Genomic DNA, 23,414 nt, shown 5'->3' with positions numbered 1-23,414 from the left:
CAGAGCATTGTTGAGACTCCCCAACACCAAACTTAGAGTTTGGATATGGGAGTTCAACACCAAACTTAGAGTTTGGTTGTGGCCTCCCAACACCAAACTTAGAGTTTGACTGTGGGGGCTCTGGTTGACTCTGTTTTGAGAGAAGCTTACTGTGCCTCTTTTCCATGTTTACAGAAGGATGTCCTTGAGTTTTAAACTCAAGGGAGTCCTCATTCAATTGAAGGACTAGTTCACCTCTGTTAACATCAATCACAGCTCTTGCTATGGCTAGGAAGGGTCTTCCAAGGATGATGGATTCATCCTCATCCTTCCCAGTATCTAGGATTATGAAATCAGCAGGGATGTAAAGGCCTTCAACCTTTACTAATATGTCCTCTACTTGTCCATAAGCCTATTTTCTGGAATTGTCTGCCATCTCTAATGAGATTTTAGCAGCTTGTACCTCAAAGACTCTCAGTTTCTCCATTACAGAGAGTGGCATGAGGTTTATTCCTGACCCAAGGTCACATAGAGCCTTCTCAAAGGTCATGGTGCCTATGGTACAAGGTATTAGGAACTTTCCAGGATCCTATTTCTTCAGAGGCAATCTCAGTTGATCCAATGCATTTAGTTCATTGGTGAACAGGGGAGGTTCATCTTCCCAAGTCTCACTACCAAATAAATTAGCATTCAGCTTCATGATTGCACCAAGGAACTTGGCAACTTGCTCTTCAGTAACATCCTCATTCTCTTCAGAAGATGAATACTCATCACAGCTCATGAATGGCATAAGGAGGTTCAATGGAATCTCTATGGTCTCTAGATGAGTCTCAGATTCCTTTGGTTCCTCAGAGGGAAACTTCTTATTGATCACTGGACGTCCCAGGAGGTCTTCCTCACTGGGATTCACGTCCTCCTCCTCTCTTGTAGGTTCGGCCATGATGGTCAATTCAATGGCCTTGCACTCTCCTTTTGGATTCCCTTCTGTATTGCTTGGGAGAGTACTAGAAGGGGTTTCAGTGATCTTCTTACTCAGCTGTCCCACTTGTGCCTCCAAATTTCTAATGGAGGACCTTGTTTCATTCATGAAACTCACAGTGGCCTTAGATAGATCAGAGACTAAGTTTGCTAAATTAGAGGTATTTTATTCAGAGTTCTCTGTCTGTTGCTGAGTGGATGATGGAAAAGGCTTGCTATTGCTAAACCTGTTTCTTCCACCATTATTAAAGCCTTGTTGAGGCTTTTGTTGATCCTTCCATGAGAGATTTGGGTGATTTCTCTATGAGGGATTATAGGTGTTTCCATATGGTTCACCCATGTAATTCACCTCTGCTATTGCAGAGTTTTCTGGATCATAACCTTCTTCTTCAGAAGATGCCTCTTGAGTACTGTTGGATGCAGCTTGCATTCTATTCAGACTCTGAAAAATCATATTGACTTGTTGAGTCAATATTTTATTCTGGGCCAATATGGCATTCAGAGTATCAATTTCAAGAACTCCCTTCTTCTGAGGCGTCCCATTACTCACAGGATTCCTCTCAGAAGTGTACATGAACTGGTTATTAGCAACCATGTCAATGAGTTCTTGAGCTTCTGCAGGCGTTTTCTTTAGGTGAATGGATCCACCTGCAGAAGTATCCAATGACATCTTAGCTAATTCGGACAGACCATCATAGAATATATCCAGGATGGTCCATTCTGAAAGCATGTCAGAAGGACACTTTTTGGTCAGTTGCTTGTATCTTTCCCAAGCTTCATAGAGGGATTCACCTTCCTTCTGTCTGAAGGTTTGAACATCCACTCTAAGCTTACTCAGCTTTTGAGGAGGAAAGAACTTGGCTAAGAAAGCCGTGAGCAGCTTATCCCAAGAGTTCAGGCTATCTTTGGGTTGAGAGTCCAACCACACTCTAGCTCTGTCTCTTACAGCAAACGGGAAAAGCATGAGCCTGTAGACTTCAGGATCTACTCCATTAGTCTTAACAGTATCACAAATATGCAAGAATTTAGTTAAGAACTGAAAAGGATCTTCAGATGGAAGTCCATGAAACTTGCAGTTTTGTTGCATCAAAGAAACTAATTGAGGTTTTAGCTCAAAATTGTTTGCTCCAATGGTAGGGATGGAGATGCTTCTTCCATGTAAATTGGAATTAGGTGCAGTAAAGTCACCATGCATCCTCCTTGCATTATTATTATTTTCGGCTGCCATCTCCTCTTCCTGTTTGAAAATTTCTGTAAGGTTATCTCTGGATTGTTGTATTTTAGCTTCTCTTAGTTTCCTCTTCAGAGTCCTTTCAGGTTCAGGGTCTGCTTCAACAAGAATGTTCTTGTCCTTGCTCTTGCTCATATGAAAAAGAGGGAACAGAAAAATAATAATAATAGGGATCCTTTTTACCCAGGTATAAAGGTTCCCCTGTGTGAGTAGAAGAAGAAAAGAATGTAATGTAAAGAAGGGAGAAGAGAAAATTCGAACACAGATGGCAGAGGGGGTTCAAATTTGGGTGAGATGAAGTGTTAGTAGATGAATAAATAAATAGAAGGAGATGAGAGAGAAGGAGGATTTTCGAAAATAAAATTTTGAAAAGGGGTTAATGATTTTCGAAAATTAGGAATGAAATCAAATTAAAATAAAAAATTGAAACAATTAGTTAATTAAAAAGAATTTTTGAAAAAGAGGGAAGGGATTTTCGAAAGTTAGAGAGACAGAGTTAGTTAGGTAGTTTTGAAAAAGATAAGAAACAAACAAGGCAAAGGATTCGGTGGTCCAGGAACCTTTGGACCACTTAGTGATCCAAGTAGAAAACATGTTTTTTAAGATTTTTTAACAACTGCTACATAGTCCTTTAACTAATTTTAATTATAAATTGACCCTATATATTTTATATAATTATAAAAATGATTTTTTATTTTATAAATAATTAATTTATCATAAATCTATCATGTTCATTAACAATCAAATACAAAAACAACAACAATTATATCCTCCATTGATCCCAATCGATTAAAATATTACATTCGATCCGAGACGTTCCTGAGGAGTCATGAAATCGTGTTTCGCTGAAAACCAATCGATTGGACTATCAAACCAATCGATTGAAATTTAACCCAATCGATTGGATTTTAGTTTATCACTAAACAATCGATTGTATATTGCTGGTAAGCATGGTTTTGCATAAATCAATCGATTGGTCATAGTAACCAATCGATTGAACAATGAATTAAATGTGAAATTTATGTAATTCAATCGATTGTTTATGATTTTCAATCGATTAAATTCTTCCAAACAATCGATTGGTCTCAATCTTCACTCGATTGGTTACGGCTAAAAATCGATTGAACTTTGCACGTAACTTCTAATTCAATCGATTGGTTTGAAACTTCAATCGATTGGTAAGTGACCTAAATGTGTTTTTTTCAGCTTTCAATCGATTGGTATTGTAATCCAATCGATTGCAATTTCAAAATCGCTATATATTAAACCCAAACCATGCGTATTGAGTTAGAAGTAACGTTTTAAAATATTCGAACCCCCATTTCTGCACCGCTCTCTTCTCTCATCGAACCAGAAAGCTTCATCTTCTTCTCTCTTCTTCTCCAATCTCACCAACATCCACTTCGTCCTACATACGTATTATTAAACCTCAACCAATTCCTTACAAAACCCACCAAATTAATATCCCCAAAATGGCCAGAACTAAGAACACCAAAAGAGCCAAGGTTGAGGGAGAAAGCTCTGCTTCCGCCAGACTGGTTGCTTCATCACATTACATGGCAAGGTGGCTGCCGTCTCAAAGGGCACTGAAAAACTATGTGGAGAAGTTTGAGTCAAGGCCAATTGTTCCTCCCAGGTACATAACAGCCGAGTTCATTCATGGTAGACATTATAACTTGGTCTGGAATGCTTTGCAAACACAGCACTTAATCAATTTTGTACAAACTAGGCTTGATTATTACCCGAACTTGGTTAGGGCTGTTTATAGTACTTTAAATTATGTTGTTCCTGAACCTGATGAAGACGGTGAGGAGGTAATACCGCTGATTGAGTTTGATTTAGGGTCACAGCATTATAGAGTTACTTTGCAAGAACTAGCTGAACAATAGAATTTAGTTTATCATGGGGCAAAATTTACTGGAGGTATTGGGGCAGCTAAGGAATGGGGTGAATATAATAGGATCATTGGTTTGCAGAGTCTATAGTATGAGAATCCACAAATGGATGCTAGAGGTAATATAAGTTGCAGTGGGTTGGGTAATGAGCAGCGTATATTGATGTATTTGTTTTCATACATGTTGATTCCAAGAAAACATAATCATGGAATCTTGTTTAACGAAGATATTTTAGTGCTTTGGGCTATGGTGACTGGAAAGGAGATAAATTGGCCTTATTTTATGGTTCATCATATGCTTGAAATGAAGAAAGGAAAATCAAGTGTTGGTTTAGGATATGCCTGCCATTGGACCAAGATTTTCACCTGGCTTGGAATTGACTTGAGTGAAGAGAAAAGTGTCATCTTGAGTAATGTAGCCAAGATTGATGACAACACTCTAAGACAGATGGAAAGAGATCCGAATGCCCAAGAACCTCAGGTCCAAGGACAACCACAAGACCCTGAGGTGCAAGCACAATCACAGGAACCTCCCCAACCACCCCCTCCTTCGCCAACAATGCGAGATTTGATGGATGAATTGCGAAGCATGAGAGTATATATGGAGGAACAATTTGCTGATATGAGGCAGCGTCAAGACAGGCAAACGGAAGCTATCAATCGTCAAGGAGAAGCAATTGATATTATATACACTAATCTGGGCATCACAAACCCTAGGGGCATCATCCCAAGGCCTGGACCATGAAGAAATTGTTTTATAGCAATATTCTTGTACAAGAATGCCTTGCTTTGATTTTTACAATTCATATATAGAGTTCTTAAAGGTACTAGGTTTGTTTGAATTGTAAGACCTTCTTCGATGATGGAATGAATTTAGCTAACGGTTTTTTAAGTTTATCTATATTCTTAAGATGCAATCAGGTCTTGAAAACAATGTGTTTGTATGGATTCAATCGAGTGTTTTTTTCGTGTAATCGATTGAAGTACACTTAAACACTGTTCCAATCGATTCATTTGTTCTACCAATCGATTCGATTACACTTAGTTACTTCTTCAATCGATTGGTTTTGAATGCAATCGATTGAAGAATGGGTGCAATCAGGTGTTTGTATGGATTCAATCGATTGTTTTCTTAGTGCAATCGATTGAAGTACACCTAAACACTATTTCAATCGATTGTTTTGTTATTTTAATCGATTGGAGTGCACTTAATTACTGTATCAATCGATTGGATTTATATGCAATTGATTGAATTATCATCAATTTCAATTTCAATCGATTGCATATAAAACCAATCGATTGATACTGTAATTAAGTGCACTCCAATCGATTAAAATAACAAAACAATCGATTGGAACAGTGTTTAGGGATACTTCAATTGATTGGTGGGGATTAGTTTTCGCATAACTCAATCGATTGGTCATACGTTCCAATCGATTGAATGATGAATAAAAATTGGATTTTTGTAATTCAATCGATTGTTTAGAATTTTCAATCGATTGAATGCTTCAAAACAACCTGGGTCTCACCAAATTCAATCGATTGCTTTTGTGACTCAATCGATTTAATTTACCCAAACAATATAAATTTGCCAATTTTAATCGATTGTAGTGTGTGTGAATTCAAATTCAATCGATTGAAATGATAATTCAATTGATTGGAACGCGATGTATTACGCCTATGTCAGTCTTGTTTTCGTTTTTAGAAATTATCTTCTTATTCATCTATCTTATCTTTAAAATTCTATCTTCCTTTTTTAAGGTTTTATTTTGATTTAGATACTCTAATCTTATCTTTTCCTTAATATTAACATTATAAATTGGTGAATAATCCATCACCAATTATTCAATCCCACCATTAAAATCGTGTATCATTCTCTTTATAAAAAATTTCATTGTTTTTCTTTCGAACATCCATCCATCTACTGAATATCCAATTTTTTTTATTTTTTATCCGTGTATTTAATATCCACTTTTTGTTCATCGTTAATTGACAATCACCGTTGCAGCAATGCAAAGGTCCAATCAATTTTTTTCATTGTAGTGTTCAGAAAACAATCCATCGTTTTGATTACAAAATCGAGGTAAGTGGATAGAATCTCTAATTTTCCAATTATTCGTTTTGATACTTTATTCGTAAAATTGATTGTGTAATGAAAAAATATTTTTTTTTCTTTTATTAACTGACAAGACATTGAGAATTACTAAAAAGTAAATAGATGTTATTATTTTTTATTACTAATTAGCTAGCAATCAGGGACGGACCTAGAGGGGGCGAGTAGTGGCCTGAACCCCCCAAAATTTTAAGAAATTATACTTATATATAAAATTTGTGTTTAAAAAATAAAAACAAATATTAGGTAATTTAATAGTTTTATATGTATTATTTTTCACTATGTAATAGATTTATGTCTTAATTGTTAATTCACTAATATTTTTACCTAACTAATTTAATATCATACCCTCAAGTCTTTGTACCTTTCAAATTAGTTTTTATATAATAATTTCTATATTTATTTTTTTAAAAAATCATTTGTTTTTTTATATTAATATATTTAACATTCATATTTTTATATTAATAATAACTTAAGTAGTTATGTTTTGGTAATCACATTATGTACTGTAGATATTATTTTCTTTAGAAAAATATTAATTCTTCTTCTAAATTTACATTGGTAAAAAAAATTTATAAAGATATCGTATATCTTGTATTCTACAATGGTACCGTGTCTTTCAATTAATTAATAATTTATAATTTATTTTCAAATTTTTTTAAAACTTTTGAAAGAATGAATTTTAATTAATAAGATATGGGATCATTTTTAGCAAATCCCGTTATAAATTATATGGTATTTTATAAATTTGTAATGTACAATTGTTAAAGTTATATTTTATTTATGTAATTATCATATTAAAAATAAAATTATTGGAAAAGATTATAATTATATGTATCTTAATAAATCTATTAAAAAACTAATTCCAATAACTCTATGTTAATTATTTTTATAGATTAAAAAAAATTATCTAAAAATTAGCACCTCAATATTAAAATCTCTGGATCCGTCCCTGATAGCAATATACGAATCTATCTATTTTATGTAATGTTATAAGATGGAGTGTATTGATTTTTTTTTCATTGGACATTTTAAGATGTCAGGTATATTTACGGACACTGAGATGAATGAGCAATACCTGGAGGACGATGACTTTAACCAACAAGAAGAGCTAGTAAGTGACCAAGATATGATGGATGAACAGAATGAATTCGAACAAGATTTCAGAGATGAATTTACCGAGGGAGCGTTTTTTTCTGAATCTGATATGTCAGATTATATCGTTGAAGCCGCTTATGCGGTTGACTCCGTGCAAGACATTACATCTTTGAAATTTAGTGAGAATTTTGCGGAGGAAATTGGCAAATACCACTTTTCTACTTTGCAGCTTGCATTTGATTTTTATATGAAGTACTCAAAGTCGAAGGGCTTTAGTGCAAGGAAGAGCAAGACCTTCAAGAATAGTAGTGGCGAGATTTACAGATAAATGTTTGTATGCCATAGGCAAGGATTCAGGATGGAGAAATATTACACGATGGAAAAAAGGAAGAAGGAGCCTAGATTGGAAACAAGAACTGGATGTGAAGCCCGAATGGATGTTAAATTTGTACCAGAAAGTGGAAGGTGGCATATCTTTTATTTCTCTGACGAACACAACCATGATCTATTGGATACACAATTCAGTGCTATGTTGCTTGCCCACAGAAAAATGTCAGAGGCAGATAGTATGCAAATGATGAACATGCTAAAGTCAGGGATTAGCACCTCACATATTTTTAGTCTTCTAGCTAGTCAAGCAGGCGGGTACGAATTTGTTGGCTATGGTCCCAGAGATATGTACAATGAGACTGCTCGGCAAAGGCGTCAAATTTCTGGTGATGCAGCACGAGTGTTGAAGAAGTTGGAAGATATGCGGTTGAAGGATCCACAATTATATTTCAAGGCATGTCACGATTCAAGAGGTTTGTTACGTAATTTGTTCTGGTCTGATGGGATTAGCCAACTAGACTACCGACTCTTCGGGGATGTTATTGCTTTTGATGCTACGTACAAGAAGAACAAGTATAGTTGTCCATTAGTAATATTCAGCGGGGTTAACTACCACAACCAAACAATTGTTTTTGCTGCTGCGTTAATTGCAGACGAAACTACTGATACATATATTTGGCTCCTGCGTTAGCTCATGTTTGCAATGAGGGGCAAGACCCCGACCTCAATCATAACTGATGAGGCCATGGCAATTAGGAATGCAGTGAGAGATGTATTTCCCAAAGTCAGACATAGATTATGTGCTTGGCACCTTATTAGAAATGCAACTAGCAATGTTGGAAGTCCATCGTTTACATCTAAATTTAGAAAAATCATGACAGGAGACTACGAGATTCCCGTGTTTAAGCGTAAGTGGGTTCAGCTTATTGAAGAATTTGGCATTGAGGATAAGCCGTGGGTGATCAACATGTACGAAGAGAAGCATATGTGGGCTACTGCATATCTAAGAGGAAAATTCTTTGCTGGCTTTAGAACTACATCAAGATGTGAAGGTTTACACTCAGTTGTGGGAAGGTATGTGGGGTCGCGGTATGATTTGACAAGTTTTGTAGAGAATTTTCAAAGGTGTGTAGCACACATGCGCTTTAACGAATTTAATGCTGATTATGAATCTACACGTGGGGTGGCCGTCATGCAAACTTGTATAGAGCTGCTAGAGAGATATGCTGCTGAGTTATACACTCATGAGATATTTCTTTTCTTTCGGCCATTTCTCTCCAGAGCTGGATCAATGCGGGTTCTGAACATAGATAATACCGATGATTGCATAAAGTACATTGTGTGTAAGCATGGGAGGCCCGATTTTACGTGGACCGTTGATTTTTGTCAAGAAAAATTGATCTTCATGTGTACCTGTTTACGAATGGAGTCATTTGGTATTCCCTGCGAACATATTGTGAAAGTTCTGGTTGACAGAGACATCCGTGAGATTCTCCGGTCATTGGTATTGGATAGATGGACAAAAAAGGTTAAATCAACACTCAATGATCCAAGTGGGTTCAGCAGGGATGCTATTGTTATTAGTCGTCAAAGTGCTTTAGTGGAATTTTCTAAACAACTGGCTGCTGTTGCTGCTAAAGTACCAGAGAGATATGAAGAGACACGTGATTTAATTATGGGATTGTACTCATCTTACAAGGCTGCAGACGAAGGAGATAATCAACCTCACTCAGGTGTAGCTAGAAGTAGCAATCCGTATGTGCATCCAACCACTGGAGGCTCAGGACAATCATCTAAGAAGAAGAAGCAGCAACGTTGTAGTGTTTGTCAAATGGAAGGACATAAGAAGACAACATGTCCTTGGCAAAAGGACATTGACAACAACGTTATAGACAAAGAAGCAATCGGTTCGGACGATGGCGACATGTGTACCAAAGCAACCGCTGAGTTAGATAGTGATAGTTAGCAACCTCCATAAACTTTAATGTTTTTGGGAAGAAAATCAGTTCCGTATTTGTATCTTTTCTTTTTCACTATATTAATGAGATTTTATACATTCTTCTAATAGTTGTGCTTATGCTTTCTAGGTGTAATGAGATTTTATTAATATTTTTTGTCTATTTAGAATTACCGTAATTAGTATTCAATTGTTGTTTAGTGCTGCCGTGCTGGCTACTTATATATATATATTAATTATTTGATGACTCATAATCAAAGTTCTGAAAATTGGACCGGACTGACCAGTCGAACCGGTTCAACCGGGAACCAGCAATGTAAGCGGTCCAATCCTTCATTTATAACCGTTCGAAACAAAACCGCTGAAAAACCACCAAACCGGCCGAGAACCGGTTGGTTGGACCGGACCGGTGATGAGCGGATAATTTATACGCTTTTTGGCATTGTTTTTAGTATGTTTTTAGTAGAATCTAGTTACTTTTAGGGATGTTTTCATTAGTTTTTATGTTAAATTCATATTTCTGGACTTTACTATGAGTTTGTGTATTTTTCTGTGATTTCAGGTGTTTTCTGGCTGAAATTGAGGGACTTGAGCAAAAATCAGATTCAGAGGTTGAAGAAGGACTGCTGATGCTGTTGGATTCTAACCTCCCTGTACTCAAAATGAATTTTCTGGAGCTATAGAACTCAAAATGGCGCGCTTCCAATTGAATTAGAAAGTAGACATCCAGGGCTTTCCATCAATATATAATAGTCCATACTTTTCTCAAGTTTAGATAACGCAAACTGGCGTTCAACGCCAGCTCTCTGCCCAATTCTGGCGTCCAGCGCCAGAAACAAGTTGCAAAGTGGAGTTCAACGCCCAAACTGGCACAAAAGCTGGCGTTCAACTCCAAGGATGACCTCTCCACGTGTAGACTTCAAGCTCAGCCCAAGCACACACCAAGTGGGCCCCGGAAGTGGATTTATGCATCAATTACTTACTTCTGTAAACCTTAGTAGCTAGTTTATTATAAATAGAACCTTTTACTATTGTATTAGACATCCTAGATTGTATTTTTGATCCTGTGATCAAGTCTTGGTTACTCCGGTTCCCCTCTGGGGCCGAGACCAATGAACTCCATTATCACTTATGTATTTTCAACGGTAGAGTTTCTACACTCCATAGATTAAGGTGTGGAGCTCTGCTGTTCCTCAAAGATTAATGCAAAGTACTACTATTTTCTATTCAATTCATCTTATTTCGCTTCTAAGATATTCATTCGCACTTCAACCTGAATGTGATGAACGTGACAATCATCATCATTCCCTATGAACGCGTGCCTGACAACCACTTCCGTTCTACATTATATTGAATGAGTATCTCTTAGATCTCTTAATCAGAATCTTCGTGGTATAAGCTAGATTGATGGCGGCATTCATGAGAGTCCGGAAAGTCTAAACCTTGTCCGTGGTATTCCGAGTAGGACTCTGGGATTGAATGACTGTGACGAACTCCAAACTCGCGAGTGCTGGGCGTAGTGACAGACGCAAAAGGATAGTAAATTCTATTCCAGTATGATCGAGAACCTCCAAGATGATTAGCCATGCAGTGACAGCGCATCGGACCATTTTCCCAGAGAGGAATAGGATGCAACCAACGACAAGGGTGATGCCTCCAGACGATTAGCCGTGCTGTGACAGAGCATTTGGACCATTTTCCCGAGAGGATTGAAAGTAGCCATTGGCACCGGTGACATCCTTACATAAAGCCAGCCATAGAAAGGAGTAAGACGGATTGGATGAAGACAGCAGGAAAGTAGAGGTTCAGAGGAATGAATGCATCTCCATACGCTTATCTGAAATTCTCACCAATGATTTACATAAGTATTTCTATCCTTATTTTAGTATTAATTTCGAAAACTCCATAACTATTTTATATCCGCCTGACTGAGATTTACAAGGTGACCATAGCTTGCTTCATACCAACAATCTCCGTGGGATTCGACCCTTACTCACGTAAGGTATTACTTGGACGACCTAGTGCACTTGCTAGTTAGTTATGCGAAGTTGTGAAGATATGTAATAATTCACAACCTGAGTAACAATTTTGCATACCAAGTTTTTGGCGCCGTTGCCGGGGATTGTTCGAGTTTGAACAACTGACGGTTCATCCTGTTGCTCAGATTAGGTAATTTTCTTCTTATTTTGTTTTCAAAAAGTTTTCAAAAATATTTCAAAAATTTTCCTTTTGTTTTCAAAAATTTTTCTAAAAAAAAAAATTTAAATAAAAATGTTTTCAAAAATATTTTTTTTCTTCAGAATTTTTAAGAATGAATTCTAGTGTTTCATGAAGCATGTTGAAGCCTGGCTGGCTGTAAAGCCATATCTAATTCCTCTGTAGGGCATGTTAGGCTTGTCATGTCTGAGTTACATACTAAAGCTTGGCTGGCTATTAAGCCATGCCTGACCCTTTGATTGGAGCTTTAGACTAAAGAGCATAAGATTCCTGGAATTCATATTAAAAATTTTGGAATCCTTATTTTTCTTTTTCAAATAATTTTCAAAAAAATTAAAAGAAAATACAAAAAAAATCATAAAAGTATAAAAATCAAAAAAATATTTTGTGTTTCTTGTTTGAGTCTTGAGTCATGTTATAAGTTTGGTGTCAATTGCATGTTCATCTTGCATTTTTCAAAAAAATTCATGCATTCATAGTGTTCTTCATGATCTTCAAGTTGTTCTTGGTAAGTCTTCTTATTTTATCTTTGCATTTGCATGTTTTGTGTCTTTTCTTATTTTTCATATGCATTCTTGAATTCTTTATGTCTAAGCATTAAAGAATTCTAAGTTTGGTGTCTTGCATGTTTTCTTTGCATTAAAAATTTTTCAAAAATGTGTTCTTGATGTTCATCATGATCTTCATAGTGTTCTTGGTGTTCATCTTGACATTCATAGCATTCTTGCATGCATTCATTGTTTTGATCCATAACTTTCATGCATTACATCATTTTTCTTGTTTTTCTCTCTCATCATAAAAATTAAAAAATCAAAAAAATATCTTTCCCTTTTTCTCTCTTAAAATTTCGAAAATTAGATTTGACTTTTTCAAAAATTTTTAAAATCTAGTTGTTTTTATGAGTCAAATCAAATTTTCAATTTAAAAAAAAATCTTATCTTTTTCAAAATCTTTTTCAAAAATCAAATCTTTTTTTTATTTTTTAGTTATTTTCGAAAATTTCAAAAATATTTTTCAAAAATCTTTTTCTTAATTTTACATCATATTTTCGAAAATAACATCATCAATTAATGTTTTGATTCAAAAATTTCAAGTTTGTTACTTACTTGTTAAGAAAGATTCAAACTTTAACTTCTAGAATCATATCTTGTGATTTCTTGTGAATCAAGTCATTAATTGAGATTTTAAAAATCAAATCTTTTTCAAAAACTAATTTCTATCATATCTTTTCAAAAATATCTTCTTATCTTACCTTTTTCAAAAAAGTGATTGCAAATTATCTTTTCTAACTTCCTAACTTCTTATCTTTTCAAAATTTGTTTCAACTAACTAACTAACTTTTTGTTTGTTTCTTACCTTTTTCAAAACTACCTAACTAACTCTCTCTCTCTAATTTTCGAAAAAATCTTCCCTCTTTTTCAAAATTTCTTTTTAATTAGACTAATTATTTTATTTTTTTATTTGAATTTTCGAAAAACTACTAACCTTTTTCAAAAACTATTTTCGAAAATCACTAACTCTTTTTCAAAAATTATTTTCGAAAATTCTCTCATCCTCTCATCCCCTTCTATGTATGTATTCATCTACTAACACTTCTCTTCATCTCACATCTCTGCTCCTATCATCACCTTTGTGTTTGGATTCTTCATTCTTCTTCACCCCTATTCCTTTTCTTCTTCTACTAACAATAAAGAACCTCTTTACTGTGACATAGAGGATTCCTCTTCTTTCCTTTTTCTCTTCTCTTTCTTATGAGCAGGGACAAAGAAAAAAGCATTCTTGTTGAAGCTGATCCAGAACCTGAAAGGACTCTGAAGAGAAAACTAAGATAAGCTAAATTTCAACAATCCAGAGACAACCTTATTGAAAATTTCGAACAAGTAAAGGAGATGGCAGCCGAACCCAACAATAATAATGCAAGGAGAATGCTTGGTGACTTTACTGCACCTAATTCCAATTTACATGGAAGAAGCATCTCCATTCCTACCATTGGAGCAAACAATTTTGAGCTGAAACCTTAGCTAGTTTCTCTGATGCAGCAGAACTGCAAGTTTCATGGACTTCCATCTGAAGATCCTTTTCAGTTCTTAACTGAATTCTTGCAGATCTGTGATACTGTTAAGACTAATGGAGTAGATCCTGAAGTCTACAAGCTCATGCTTTTCCCTTTTGCTGTAAAAGACAGAGCTAGAATATGGTTGGACTCTCAACCCAAAGATAGCCTGAACTCTTGGGATAAGCTGGTCACGGCTTTCTTAGCCAAGTTCTTTCCTCCTCAAAAGCTGAGCAAGCTTAGAGTGGATGTTCAAACCTTCAGACAAAAAGATGGTGAATCCCTCTATGAAGCTTGGGAAAGATACAAACAGTTGACCAAAAAGTGTCCTTCTGACATGCTTTCAGAATGGACCATCCTGGATATATTCTATGATGGTTTATCTGAGCTATCAAAGATGTCATTGGACACTTCTGCAGGTGGATCCATTCACCTAAAGAAAACGCCTGCAGAAGCTCAAGAACTCATTGACATGGTTGCTAATAACCAGTTCATGTACACTTCTGAGAGGAATCCTGTGAGTAATGGGACGCCTATGAAGAAGGGAGTTCTTGAAATTGATACTCTGAATGCCATATTGGCTCAGAATAAAATATTGACTCAGCAAGTCAATATGATTTCTCAGAGCCTGAATGGAATGCAAGCTGCATCCAATAGTACTCAAGAGGCACCTTCTGAAGAAGAGGCCTATGATCCTGAAAACCCTGCAATAGCAGAGGTGAACTACTTAGGTGAACCTTATGGAAACACCTATAATCCATCATGGAGAAATCATCCAAATCTCTCATGGAAGGATCAACAAAAGCCTCAACAAGACTTTAATAATGGTGGAAGATACAGGTTTAGCAATAGCAAGCCTTTTCCATCATCCACTCAGCAACAGACAGAGAACTCTGAACAAAATACCTCTAATTTAGAAAACTTAGTCTCTGATCTGTCCAAGGCTATTGTAAGTTTCATGAATGAAACAAGGTCTTCCATTAGAAATTTAGAAGCACAAGTGGGCCAGCTGAGTAAAAGGATCACTGAAATCCCCCCTAGTACTCTCCTAAGCAATACAGAAGAGAATCCAAAAGGAGAGTGCAAGGCCATTGAATTAATTACCATGGCCGAACCCACAAGAGAGGAGAAGGACGTGAATCCCAAGGAGGAAGACCTCCTGGGACGTCCAGTGATCAATAAGGAGCTTCCCTCTGAGGAACCTAAGGAATCTGAGACTCATCTAGAGACCATAGAGATTCCATTGAACCTCCTTATGCCATTCATGAGCTCTGATGAGTATTCCTCTTCTAAAGAAAATGAGGATGTTACTGAAGAGCAAGCTGCCAAGTTCCTTGGTGCAATCATGAAGCTAAATGCCAAATTATTTGGTATTGAGACTTGGGAAGATGAACCTCCCTTGTTCACCAATGAACTAAGTGATCTGGATCAACTGACATTGCCTCAGAAGAAACAGGATACTGGAAAGTTCATAATACCTTGTACCATAGCCACTATGATCTTTAAGGCTCTGTGTGACCTTGGTTCAGGAATAAACCTCATGCCCCTCTCTGTAATAGAGAAACTGGGAATCTATGGGGTGCAAGCTGCTAAAATCTCATTAGAGATGGCAGACAATTCAAGAAAACAGGCTTATGGACAAGTAGAGGATGTGATAGTAAAGGTTGAAGGCCTTTACATCCCTGCTGATTTCATAGTCCTGGATACTGGAAAGGAAGAGGATGAATCCATCATCCTAGGAAGACCTTTCCTAGCCACAGCAAGAGCTGTGATTGATGTGGACAGAGGAGAATTGATCCTTCAATTAAATAAGGACAACCTTGTGTTTACAACTCAAGGATCTCTCTCTGCATCCATGGAGAGGAAGCAGAAAAAGCTTCTTTCAAAGTAGAGTCAACCAAAGCCCCCACAGTCAAACTCTAAGTTTGGTGTTGGGAGGCCACAACCAAACTCTAAGTTTGGTATCAAACCCCCATATTCAAACTCTAAGTTTGGGATTGGGAGGTCTCAACAAAGCTCTGCACATCTGTGAGGCTCCATGAGAGCCCACTGTCAAGCTATTGACATTAAAGAAGCGCTTGTTGGGAGGCAACCCAATCTTTACTTAATTATATTTTTATTAGTTATATGTCTTTGTAGGTTCATGATCATGTGGAGTCACAAAATAAATCAAAAAATCGAAAACAGAATCAAAAACAGCAGAAGAAAAATCACACCCTGGAGGAAGTATCTGTCTGGCGTTCAACGCCAGAACAGAGCATGGTTCTGGCGCTGAACGCCCAAAATGGGCAGTATCTGGGCGGTGAACGCCCAAAATGGGCAGCATCTGGGCGCTGAACGCCAGAATTGCACCCTGGAGAAGAGCTGGCGCTGAACGCCCAGAACAAGCATGGTTCTGGCGTTCAACGCCAGAAATGGGCAACAAATGGGCGTTGAACACCCAAAATGGGCACCAACCTGGCGCTGAACGCCCAGAGTTGTGTGCAAAGGCATTTTACATGCCTAATGGGTGCAGGGATGTAAATCCTTGACACCTCAGGATCTATGGACACCACAGGATCATCTCAGGATCTGTGAATCTCACAGGATCCCCACCCACCTCACCCTCTCTCTCTCCATTCATGGTCATCCCTTCTGTTTTCCATTCACCACTCACATCCATAAACACATCCCTCTATCTTCTCCATATCTTCTTCTTCTTCTTCTATTCTTCCTTCTTTTGCTCGAGGGCGAGCAACATTCTAAGTTTGGTGTGGTAAAAGCATAAGCTTTTTGTTTTTCCATTACCATTGATGCCACCTAAGACCGGAGAAACCTCTAGAAAAGGGAAAGAGAAGACAAAAGCTTCCACCTCCGAGTCATGGGAGATGGAAAGATTCATCTCAAAGGGTCTATAGCTCAGTGGTAGAACATTTGACTACAAATCAAGAGATCCCTGAGATACCTCAGGGGATACATCTTCCTCCACACAACTATTGGGAGCAAATCAACACCTCCCTAGGAGAATTAAATTCCAACATGGGACAACTAAGGGTGGAACATCAAGAGCACTCCATCATCCTTCATGAAATAAGAGAAGATCAAAAAGCAATGAGGGAGGAGCAACAAAGACAAGGAAGAGACATAGAAGAGCTCAAGGACATCATTGGTTCCTCAAGAAAGAAACACCACCATCACTAAGGTGGACTCATTCCTTGTTCTTACTTTCTCTGTTTTTCGTTTTCTCTATGTTAAGTGCTTATCTATGTTTGTGTCTTCATTACATGATCATTAGTATTTAGTAACTATGTCTTAAAGTTATGAATGTCCTATGAATCTGATAAACCCCATTTTTAGGGTTTATCTTGTATTGAATTTAGAGTATTTTGATGACCTTTTCTCGCATTTAACCTATGAATTAGCATGGTTTTGTTATCTCTCATGTATTTGTGCTTAAGTGTAAAAACATGCTTTTTAGGCCTTATTTTGATGAATTTTGATTTCTCCTTGATTCCATAAGAGGCCTTGATGTGTTTGCTAGTAATTCCAGGATTGAAATAGGCCAGGCATGGATCAAAGGAAGCAAGGAAGGAAGCATGCAAGTGGAGAGAAGCACAAAAAGCCAAAGAATTGATCACGGCCAAGCACGCGCACGCGCACAAGGCGCTCGCGCGCACATTGTGGAATCAGCCAGGTACGCGCATGCGTACCGTGCACGCACGCGTCGATGTCTGCACATGACTTCATTAAGGCAACACGTGCCTGGCGATTTTGAGGGGTTTCTGAACCCATTTTTTGGCGCCAATTACTGATAGAAAGGAATAAAAGGATCACGGATTAAAAGGGGGAGACAATTAGATTGGAAGTTAGTCATAGCTTTAGTTTAGAGTTGTTTTAGAGAGAGAAGCTCTCACTTCTCTCTAGGATTAGGATTAGGTTAGGGTTAATCTCTCTTCTTAGATCTAGGTTTAATTCATGCCTTAATTCGATTCTCCTTTGCCAATTCTTAATCTTCTCCTCTTCCTTTCTCTAGTTATGTACTTTAATTCTTGTAATTCTTCACTTTGTTTTAGATAGATTGTTGTTTCTTTTATTCCCTTTCAATAATGCAATTTGAGGTAATTCATGATAATTGTGATTTACTTGATTGTTGTTGTTAATTCTTTGTATTCAATTGTAGTTAGAATTCATTCTTGTTGTGATTTTCTATACTTTTCTTTTGTGCCTTCCGAGTGTTTGATGAAATGCTTGATTGGATTTTTGTATAGATTTTGTTCCTCTTGGCCTAGGTAGAGTGATTAGCGACTCTTGAGTTATCTAATTCCTTTGTTGATTGATAATTAGAGATTGCTAATTGATTTGAATGCCTCTAAAGCTAGTCTTTCCTTTAGGAGTTAATTAGGACTTGAGGAATCAAATTGATTCATCCACTTGACTCTCCTCTATGGTTAGAGGTTGACTAAGTGGGAGCAATGAACAATTCTCATCACAATTGAGGAGGATAACTAGGATAGGATTTCTAGTTCTCATATCTTGCCAAGAGCTTTGTTAGTTGTTAGTTTATTTTCTTTGCCATTTATATTTCTTGTACAAAATCTTAAAACCCCAAAATAACTCACAACCAATAACAAACCACTTCATTACAATTCCTAGGGAGAACGACCCGAGGTTCGAATACTTCGGTTTATAAATTTAGGGATTTGTTTTAGTGACAAACAACTTTTTGTATGAAAGGATTATTGCTTGGTTTAGAAACTATACTTCGATGAGATTTTATTTGAGAAATTCTAAACCGTCAAGAATTCTCACTTCTCTCTAGGATTAGGATTAGGTTAGGGTTAATCTCTCTTCTTAGATCTAGGTTTAATTCATGCCTTAATTCAATTCTCCTTTGCCAATTCTTAATCTTCTCCTCTTCCTCTCTCTAGTTATGTACTTTAATTCTTATAATTCTTCACTTTGTTTTGGATAGATTGTTGTTTCTTTTATTCCCTTTCAATAATGCAATTTGAGGTAATTCATGATAATTGTGATTTCCTTGATTGTTGTTGTTAATTCTTTGTATTCAATTGTAGTTAGAATTCATTCTTGTGATTTGCTATACTTTTCTTTTGTGCCTTCCGAGTGTTTGATGAAATGCTTGGTTGGATTTTTGTATAGATTTTGTTCCTCTTGGCCTAGGTAGAGTGATTAGTGACTCTTGAGTTATCTAATTCCTTTGTTGATTGATAATTAGAGATTGCTAATTGATTTGAATGCCTCTAAAGCTAGTCTTTCCTTTAGGAGTTAATTAGGACTTGAGGAATCAAATTGATTCATCCACTTGACTCTCCTCTATGGTTAGAGGTTGACTAAGTGGGAGCAATGAACAATTCTCATCACAATTGAGGAGGATAACTAGGATAGGATTTCTAGTTCTCATATCTTGCCAAGAGCTTTGTTAGTTGTTAGTTTATTTTCTTTGCCATTTATATTTCTTGTACAAAATCTTAAAACCCCAAAATAACTGACAACCAATAACAAACCACTTCATTTCAATTCCTAGGGAGAACGACCCGAGGTTCGAATACTTCGATTTATAAATTTAGGGGTTTGTTTTAGTGACAAACAACTTTTTGTATGAAAGGATTATTGCTTGGTTTAGAAACTATACTTCGACGAGATTTTATTTGAGAAATTCTAAACCGTCAAGAATTTATTCGTCAAAATGGCGCCGTTGCCGGGGACTTGCAATGGTGTTGTGTTATTGGTTATTGTACATATGTGAATATTGTGAATAGGTTTATCTTTTGTTTGTTTCTTAATTTTTGTTAGTTTTATTTTGTTCTCTCATTATGAATTCTCACTTTGGCTTTGAGTTTGGTTCTAAGTGTGTTGTAGGAAATGTGGACTTTAATGGCAACATGTACCATGGATGGAACCAACAAAGATGGGAAGAGCCTCAAGGAATTGATCACTCCTATTGGCAACAACCTCCGGATACTTATAGGTATAATTTCCATCCTAATGCATACCAATTTAACGGCTATGATGATTCTTTTCGTGATACTCAACAACCACCATCATATGCCTATGAATCTCATCCTCAACATGAACCTCAACCATTCTCACAAGCCTTTCATTACCAAACACCACCCTATGATCCATATCCATCATATAACCAATCATCCATACCATATTTTTATGGCCATTATGAGCAAGAACCTCTAGAATCACCACAACCATATCAAGATTACTCCCAAGAACCACCTCAATACTCACCATCTCCAAACCTTTACCAAGAAGAATCACCTTCCTACCATGAACCCTCTCTCCAAAATGATGAACCTTCCTACCCACCCCAAGCCCCAATAGACGATCCTCTCACTTTGTTACTTCAAGGACAAGAAGCTATGAAGCAGGATACACTTGAGTTTGTGACTAATTTGACCAAGGTAGTGCACACTTTAGCCCACCAATGTTTGAATACTCGAGGTGCTTCCGTAGCCACATGTGGAACCGCAAAAGAAGAGCAAAGCATGAAGGAGAGATTGGAAATTCTGGTGGGGGATGAGAAATGCCATTTTGTATTGGAGCAACTAGAGGAAGCTATAATCATTGAAGAAAAGGAAGAAGTGGTTGAAGATTTAGGAGATGTTAAAAGTCCAAGGGAATGTAGCACCATGGAACACTCTTCCAAGGAGCTTGATATTGATGTTGAAGAGGGTGCGCAACCTCTAAGGCATACCGTCGTTGGAGACTTGGAAGAGGTTTATCAAGAGATGGATTCAATCATGAATGAATTTCTCTCTATAATGGAATCCTCTTCCATTGGACATGGAGTTGAAATTATAGAAGAGTGTGCACAACCTCCCATACCCTTGATGAGCAATGAGAAAGAGAGTGAATCGAAAGAGAGCTACCAAGAGAAAAACGTTGGCACGGTGTATATTGAGATTGAAGACTATGAAGAGGTTGATCAAGAGATGGATTTAGTCATCAATGAATTTCTATCCAAAATTGAATCACCTCCCATTGGGCAAGAAACCGAAGTTCTTGAAGACAACACCAAGCCAAGTAAAAGGGAAATGGTTGAAATTAAAGAAATTTGTCAAGAGGTGGAAATACACAAAGAAGAGTACAAGGAAGTAGACCTTGCATTGTCTAAGTGTGGGGAGGTATCCCTTCCCAACTTACCATCCAATACAACATTTAAGTGGGTAAAATTTCTATCTCTAGACTTTAATTTCCCACTTAAATATGGTTTGATTGAGAATAATGGACAACTTAGAGCTCTTTGTGGACTTAAAGGAAAAAGAGAATTGTGTAGTGGTTGCAAGTTAGGAATTAGGCTCATTAAGGTCAAGGTTTCAAGGCATAGGAACGATGATTGGAAGAATACCACTTTGCATGGGTCTCAAAGGAAGGCTTGGTATATTAAAGAGAATTCTATATGTCTACCACCCGGAAGGAAAAAGTATGAAGATCAAATTGAAGACGGGTGCGGAGATAAGATATGGGACCCCGGCTCGCTAGGTGAAGACCAACTATGGGGACTCATATCTTGGGTAGAACTTTGCCCAAGCTTGACGAAAATGGTTGGAAATTCTGTCAACCAATTGAGAAGCAAGGATCCTTGGAGATTCAAGGATGAGTACAAACATAAGCCACCATGACAATAAGCTTCTAAAAATGTCAAACTTAAGGACTTAAACTAAAAGTGCTAGGTGGGAGACACCCCACCATGGTAAACTCTTTCCATTCTCTTTTAAATTTGCTTAATAAGTGATTTGAGTTGCCATTGTAGGTAGATGTTTCACATAATTTGTTTGTACAACTTAATTGTTAGCTTAGTCACATGTATGTTGTGTTTAGTAGTAGATGAATAATATCAAATTGCATTTTTGTGAATTGTATGATGGTTGATTGAATAAAGAGTTGTGAGCAGTCTAGGGAGCACCTGAGCATAATTTTTCTGCTTGAAAAAAAAAAAAGAAAAGAGAAGAAGGGTGGGGAGGACGCGCGCGCACACCGTACGCACACGCGTCCCTGAGCGGATGCATCATCACCCATATTCCAGAGAGTTGGGCCTCTCTTAGGCCAGCGTTGTGCCTCAAGCCCAATTCCTTCCACGCTGACGCGCACTACGTGTGTGCGCGTCCATACAGCTATAGGGAAACGCACGCGTACGCGTACCTGCCGCGTACGCGTCGATCCGCTGCTACAACTTCTGGGCCAATATCCAGAGAGTTGCGCTAGATCTGGGCCAACTTTAAGCCCCCAGCTCAACTCAACTCACGCGGACGCGCACTCGCCGCGTGCGTGCCAGTATGACAAAAGGAGGAACAGATTACCAATGTACGCGGACGCGCGCTTGCCGCGCGCGCGTCCCTTATATGATGCTGCCACTCCAGGCCTTTGTCCAGAGAGTTGGGCGTGCATCAAGCCCACTCTAAGCCTCCAGCCCAACTCAATGTGCGCGTGCGCGAACTGAACGCGCACGCGCCCTTGTATAGTTTGCCCATCCACGCTTGAGCATGCTGTACGCTCACGCGTGGGCCCCTAGTTTCATCAATGTACGTGGACGCGCGAGGTGCGCGCTCGCGTCAATTCAAAAAAATAGGATAACCCTTACACGCGAAGGGCACTGCGCAGTCGCGCACTCTCTCTTCTCCCTCATCATCTTTTTCTTCTTCCCACTCACCACCATCATCACCACCGGCGACTGCGGCGCCGTCGCCACACACCCCTCTGTTCTACCCTCTCGTTCCTCTTCTTCTCCCTGTTACCATCCTCTACCTCTCTTCCCTTTCTCTTTTCGGACGAACCACAGGCCGCCGTTGACCACCCTCCGACCGCCGCCGATCTCACTCGACCTCACTCCCTCGATTCACACACCCACTCACTCGCCCCTCTGCTCTCCTCTCCCAGCGGAGCGCCTCTGCTGCTCCACCGCCGTGAGGCCCCCTCACTTCCAGTCACCCCTTCCGCCGTATCCGCCACCCTCTGCGGCGGCGCCCTGCTCTGCCTCGCCTTGCTCAGTCACGTCCCTGCCCCTTACTCCTCTGCCTTACTTCCATTTCCGCTCTGCTCCAGGTTCCTGCCTAACCCTACTCTCTGTTAATTTCTCATTTCTGTTAGTATGCTGTTAATTAGTTAAGGACTGAATTTGTGTATGTTAGGATAGATAGAAATAATTGCGGTTAGGTAGCTAGGACTGGATAGAGGATTCTAGGCCTGATAAGTGCTCTGTTTGTGCATAATCTGCTGTTTGTTCCTTGGGTGCTGTATGTTTGATTTTGGTCGGCTCTTTTCTGCTCCTTTTCTGTAATTTGTGTTGCTAAATGCTATCTCATTGCCGTTGTGCTTAACTGATGTTGTGATCATGCCGTTTGTGCCATGTTGCCATCCGGGAACGTCCAATTTTAAGTCGGAATGCTGCCCAACTTTCAAGGAACCATTTTCCCTTCTAATTTCTATTGACAAATTGAACTTGGCATATACATTTTCTAAACCCTTGCTTACTGTGCACCAAGTTCATATTGGGCTAATTTCCGTTTCTATTCGTTCCTGGGTTCGGCATTGGCCTAATGGAATCAAGAATTG

At 38.0% G+C, this 23,414-nt stretch overlaps 1 protein-coding gene and 2 non-coding genes across 3 annotated transcripts; 2 read left to right on the top strand and 1 right to left on the bottom strand.

Moving 5' to 3' along the window:
* Positions 1–1,681: 1,681 nt before the first annotated feature.
* Positions 1,682–1,789, top strand: LOC112787932 (small nucleolar RNA R71). The gene has a single exon (XR_003195317.1). It is a non-coding gene; the product is annotated as a small nucleolar RNA R71 (small nucleolar RNA).
* Positions 1,790–8,326: 6,537 nt separating this feature from the next.
* On the top strand, positions 8,327–9,589 carry LOC112786171 (protein FAR1-RELATED SEQUENCE 5-like). Its single transcript, XM_025829578.1, has one exon. It carries the CDS (start codon positions 8,327–8,329, stop codon positions 9,587–9,589), a length of 1,263 nt encoding a protein of 420 aa, XP_025685363.1.
* Positions 9,590–14,085: 4,496 nt separating this feature from the next.
* Positions 14,086–14,193, bottom strand: LOC112787565 (small nucleolar RNA R71). The gene has a single exon (XR_003194971.1). It is a non-coding gene; the product is annotated as a small nucleolar RNA R71 (small nucleolar RNA).
* Between the last annotated feature and the right edge of the window lie 9,221 nt (positions 14,194–23,414).

This window comes from Arachis hypogaea, chromosome 20, assembly GCF_003086295.3.
Source record: "Arachis hypogaea cultivar Tifrunner chromosome 20, arahy.Tifrunner.gnm2.J5K5, whole genome shotgun sequence".
In the NCBI taxonomy this organism is placed as follows: Eukaryota; Viridiplantae; Streptophyta; class Magnoliopsida; order Fabales; family Fabaceae; genus Arachis; species Arachis hypogaea.
This window is presented reverse-complemented; position numbering and strand designations above follow the sequence as displayed.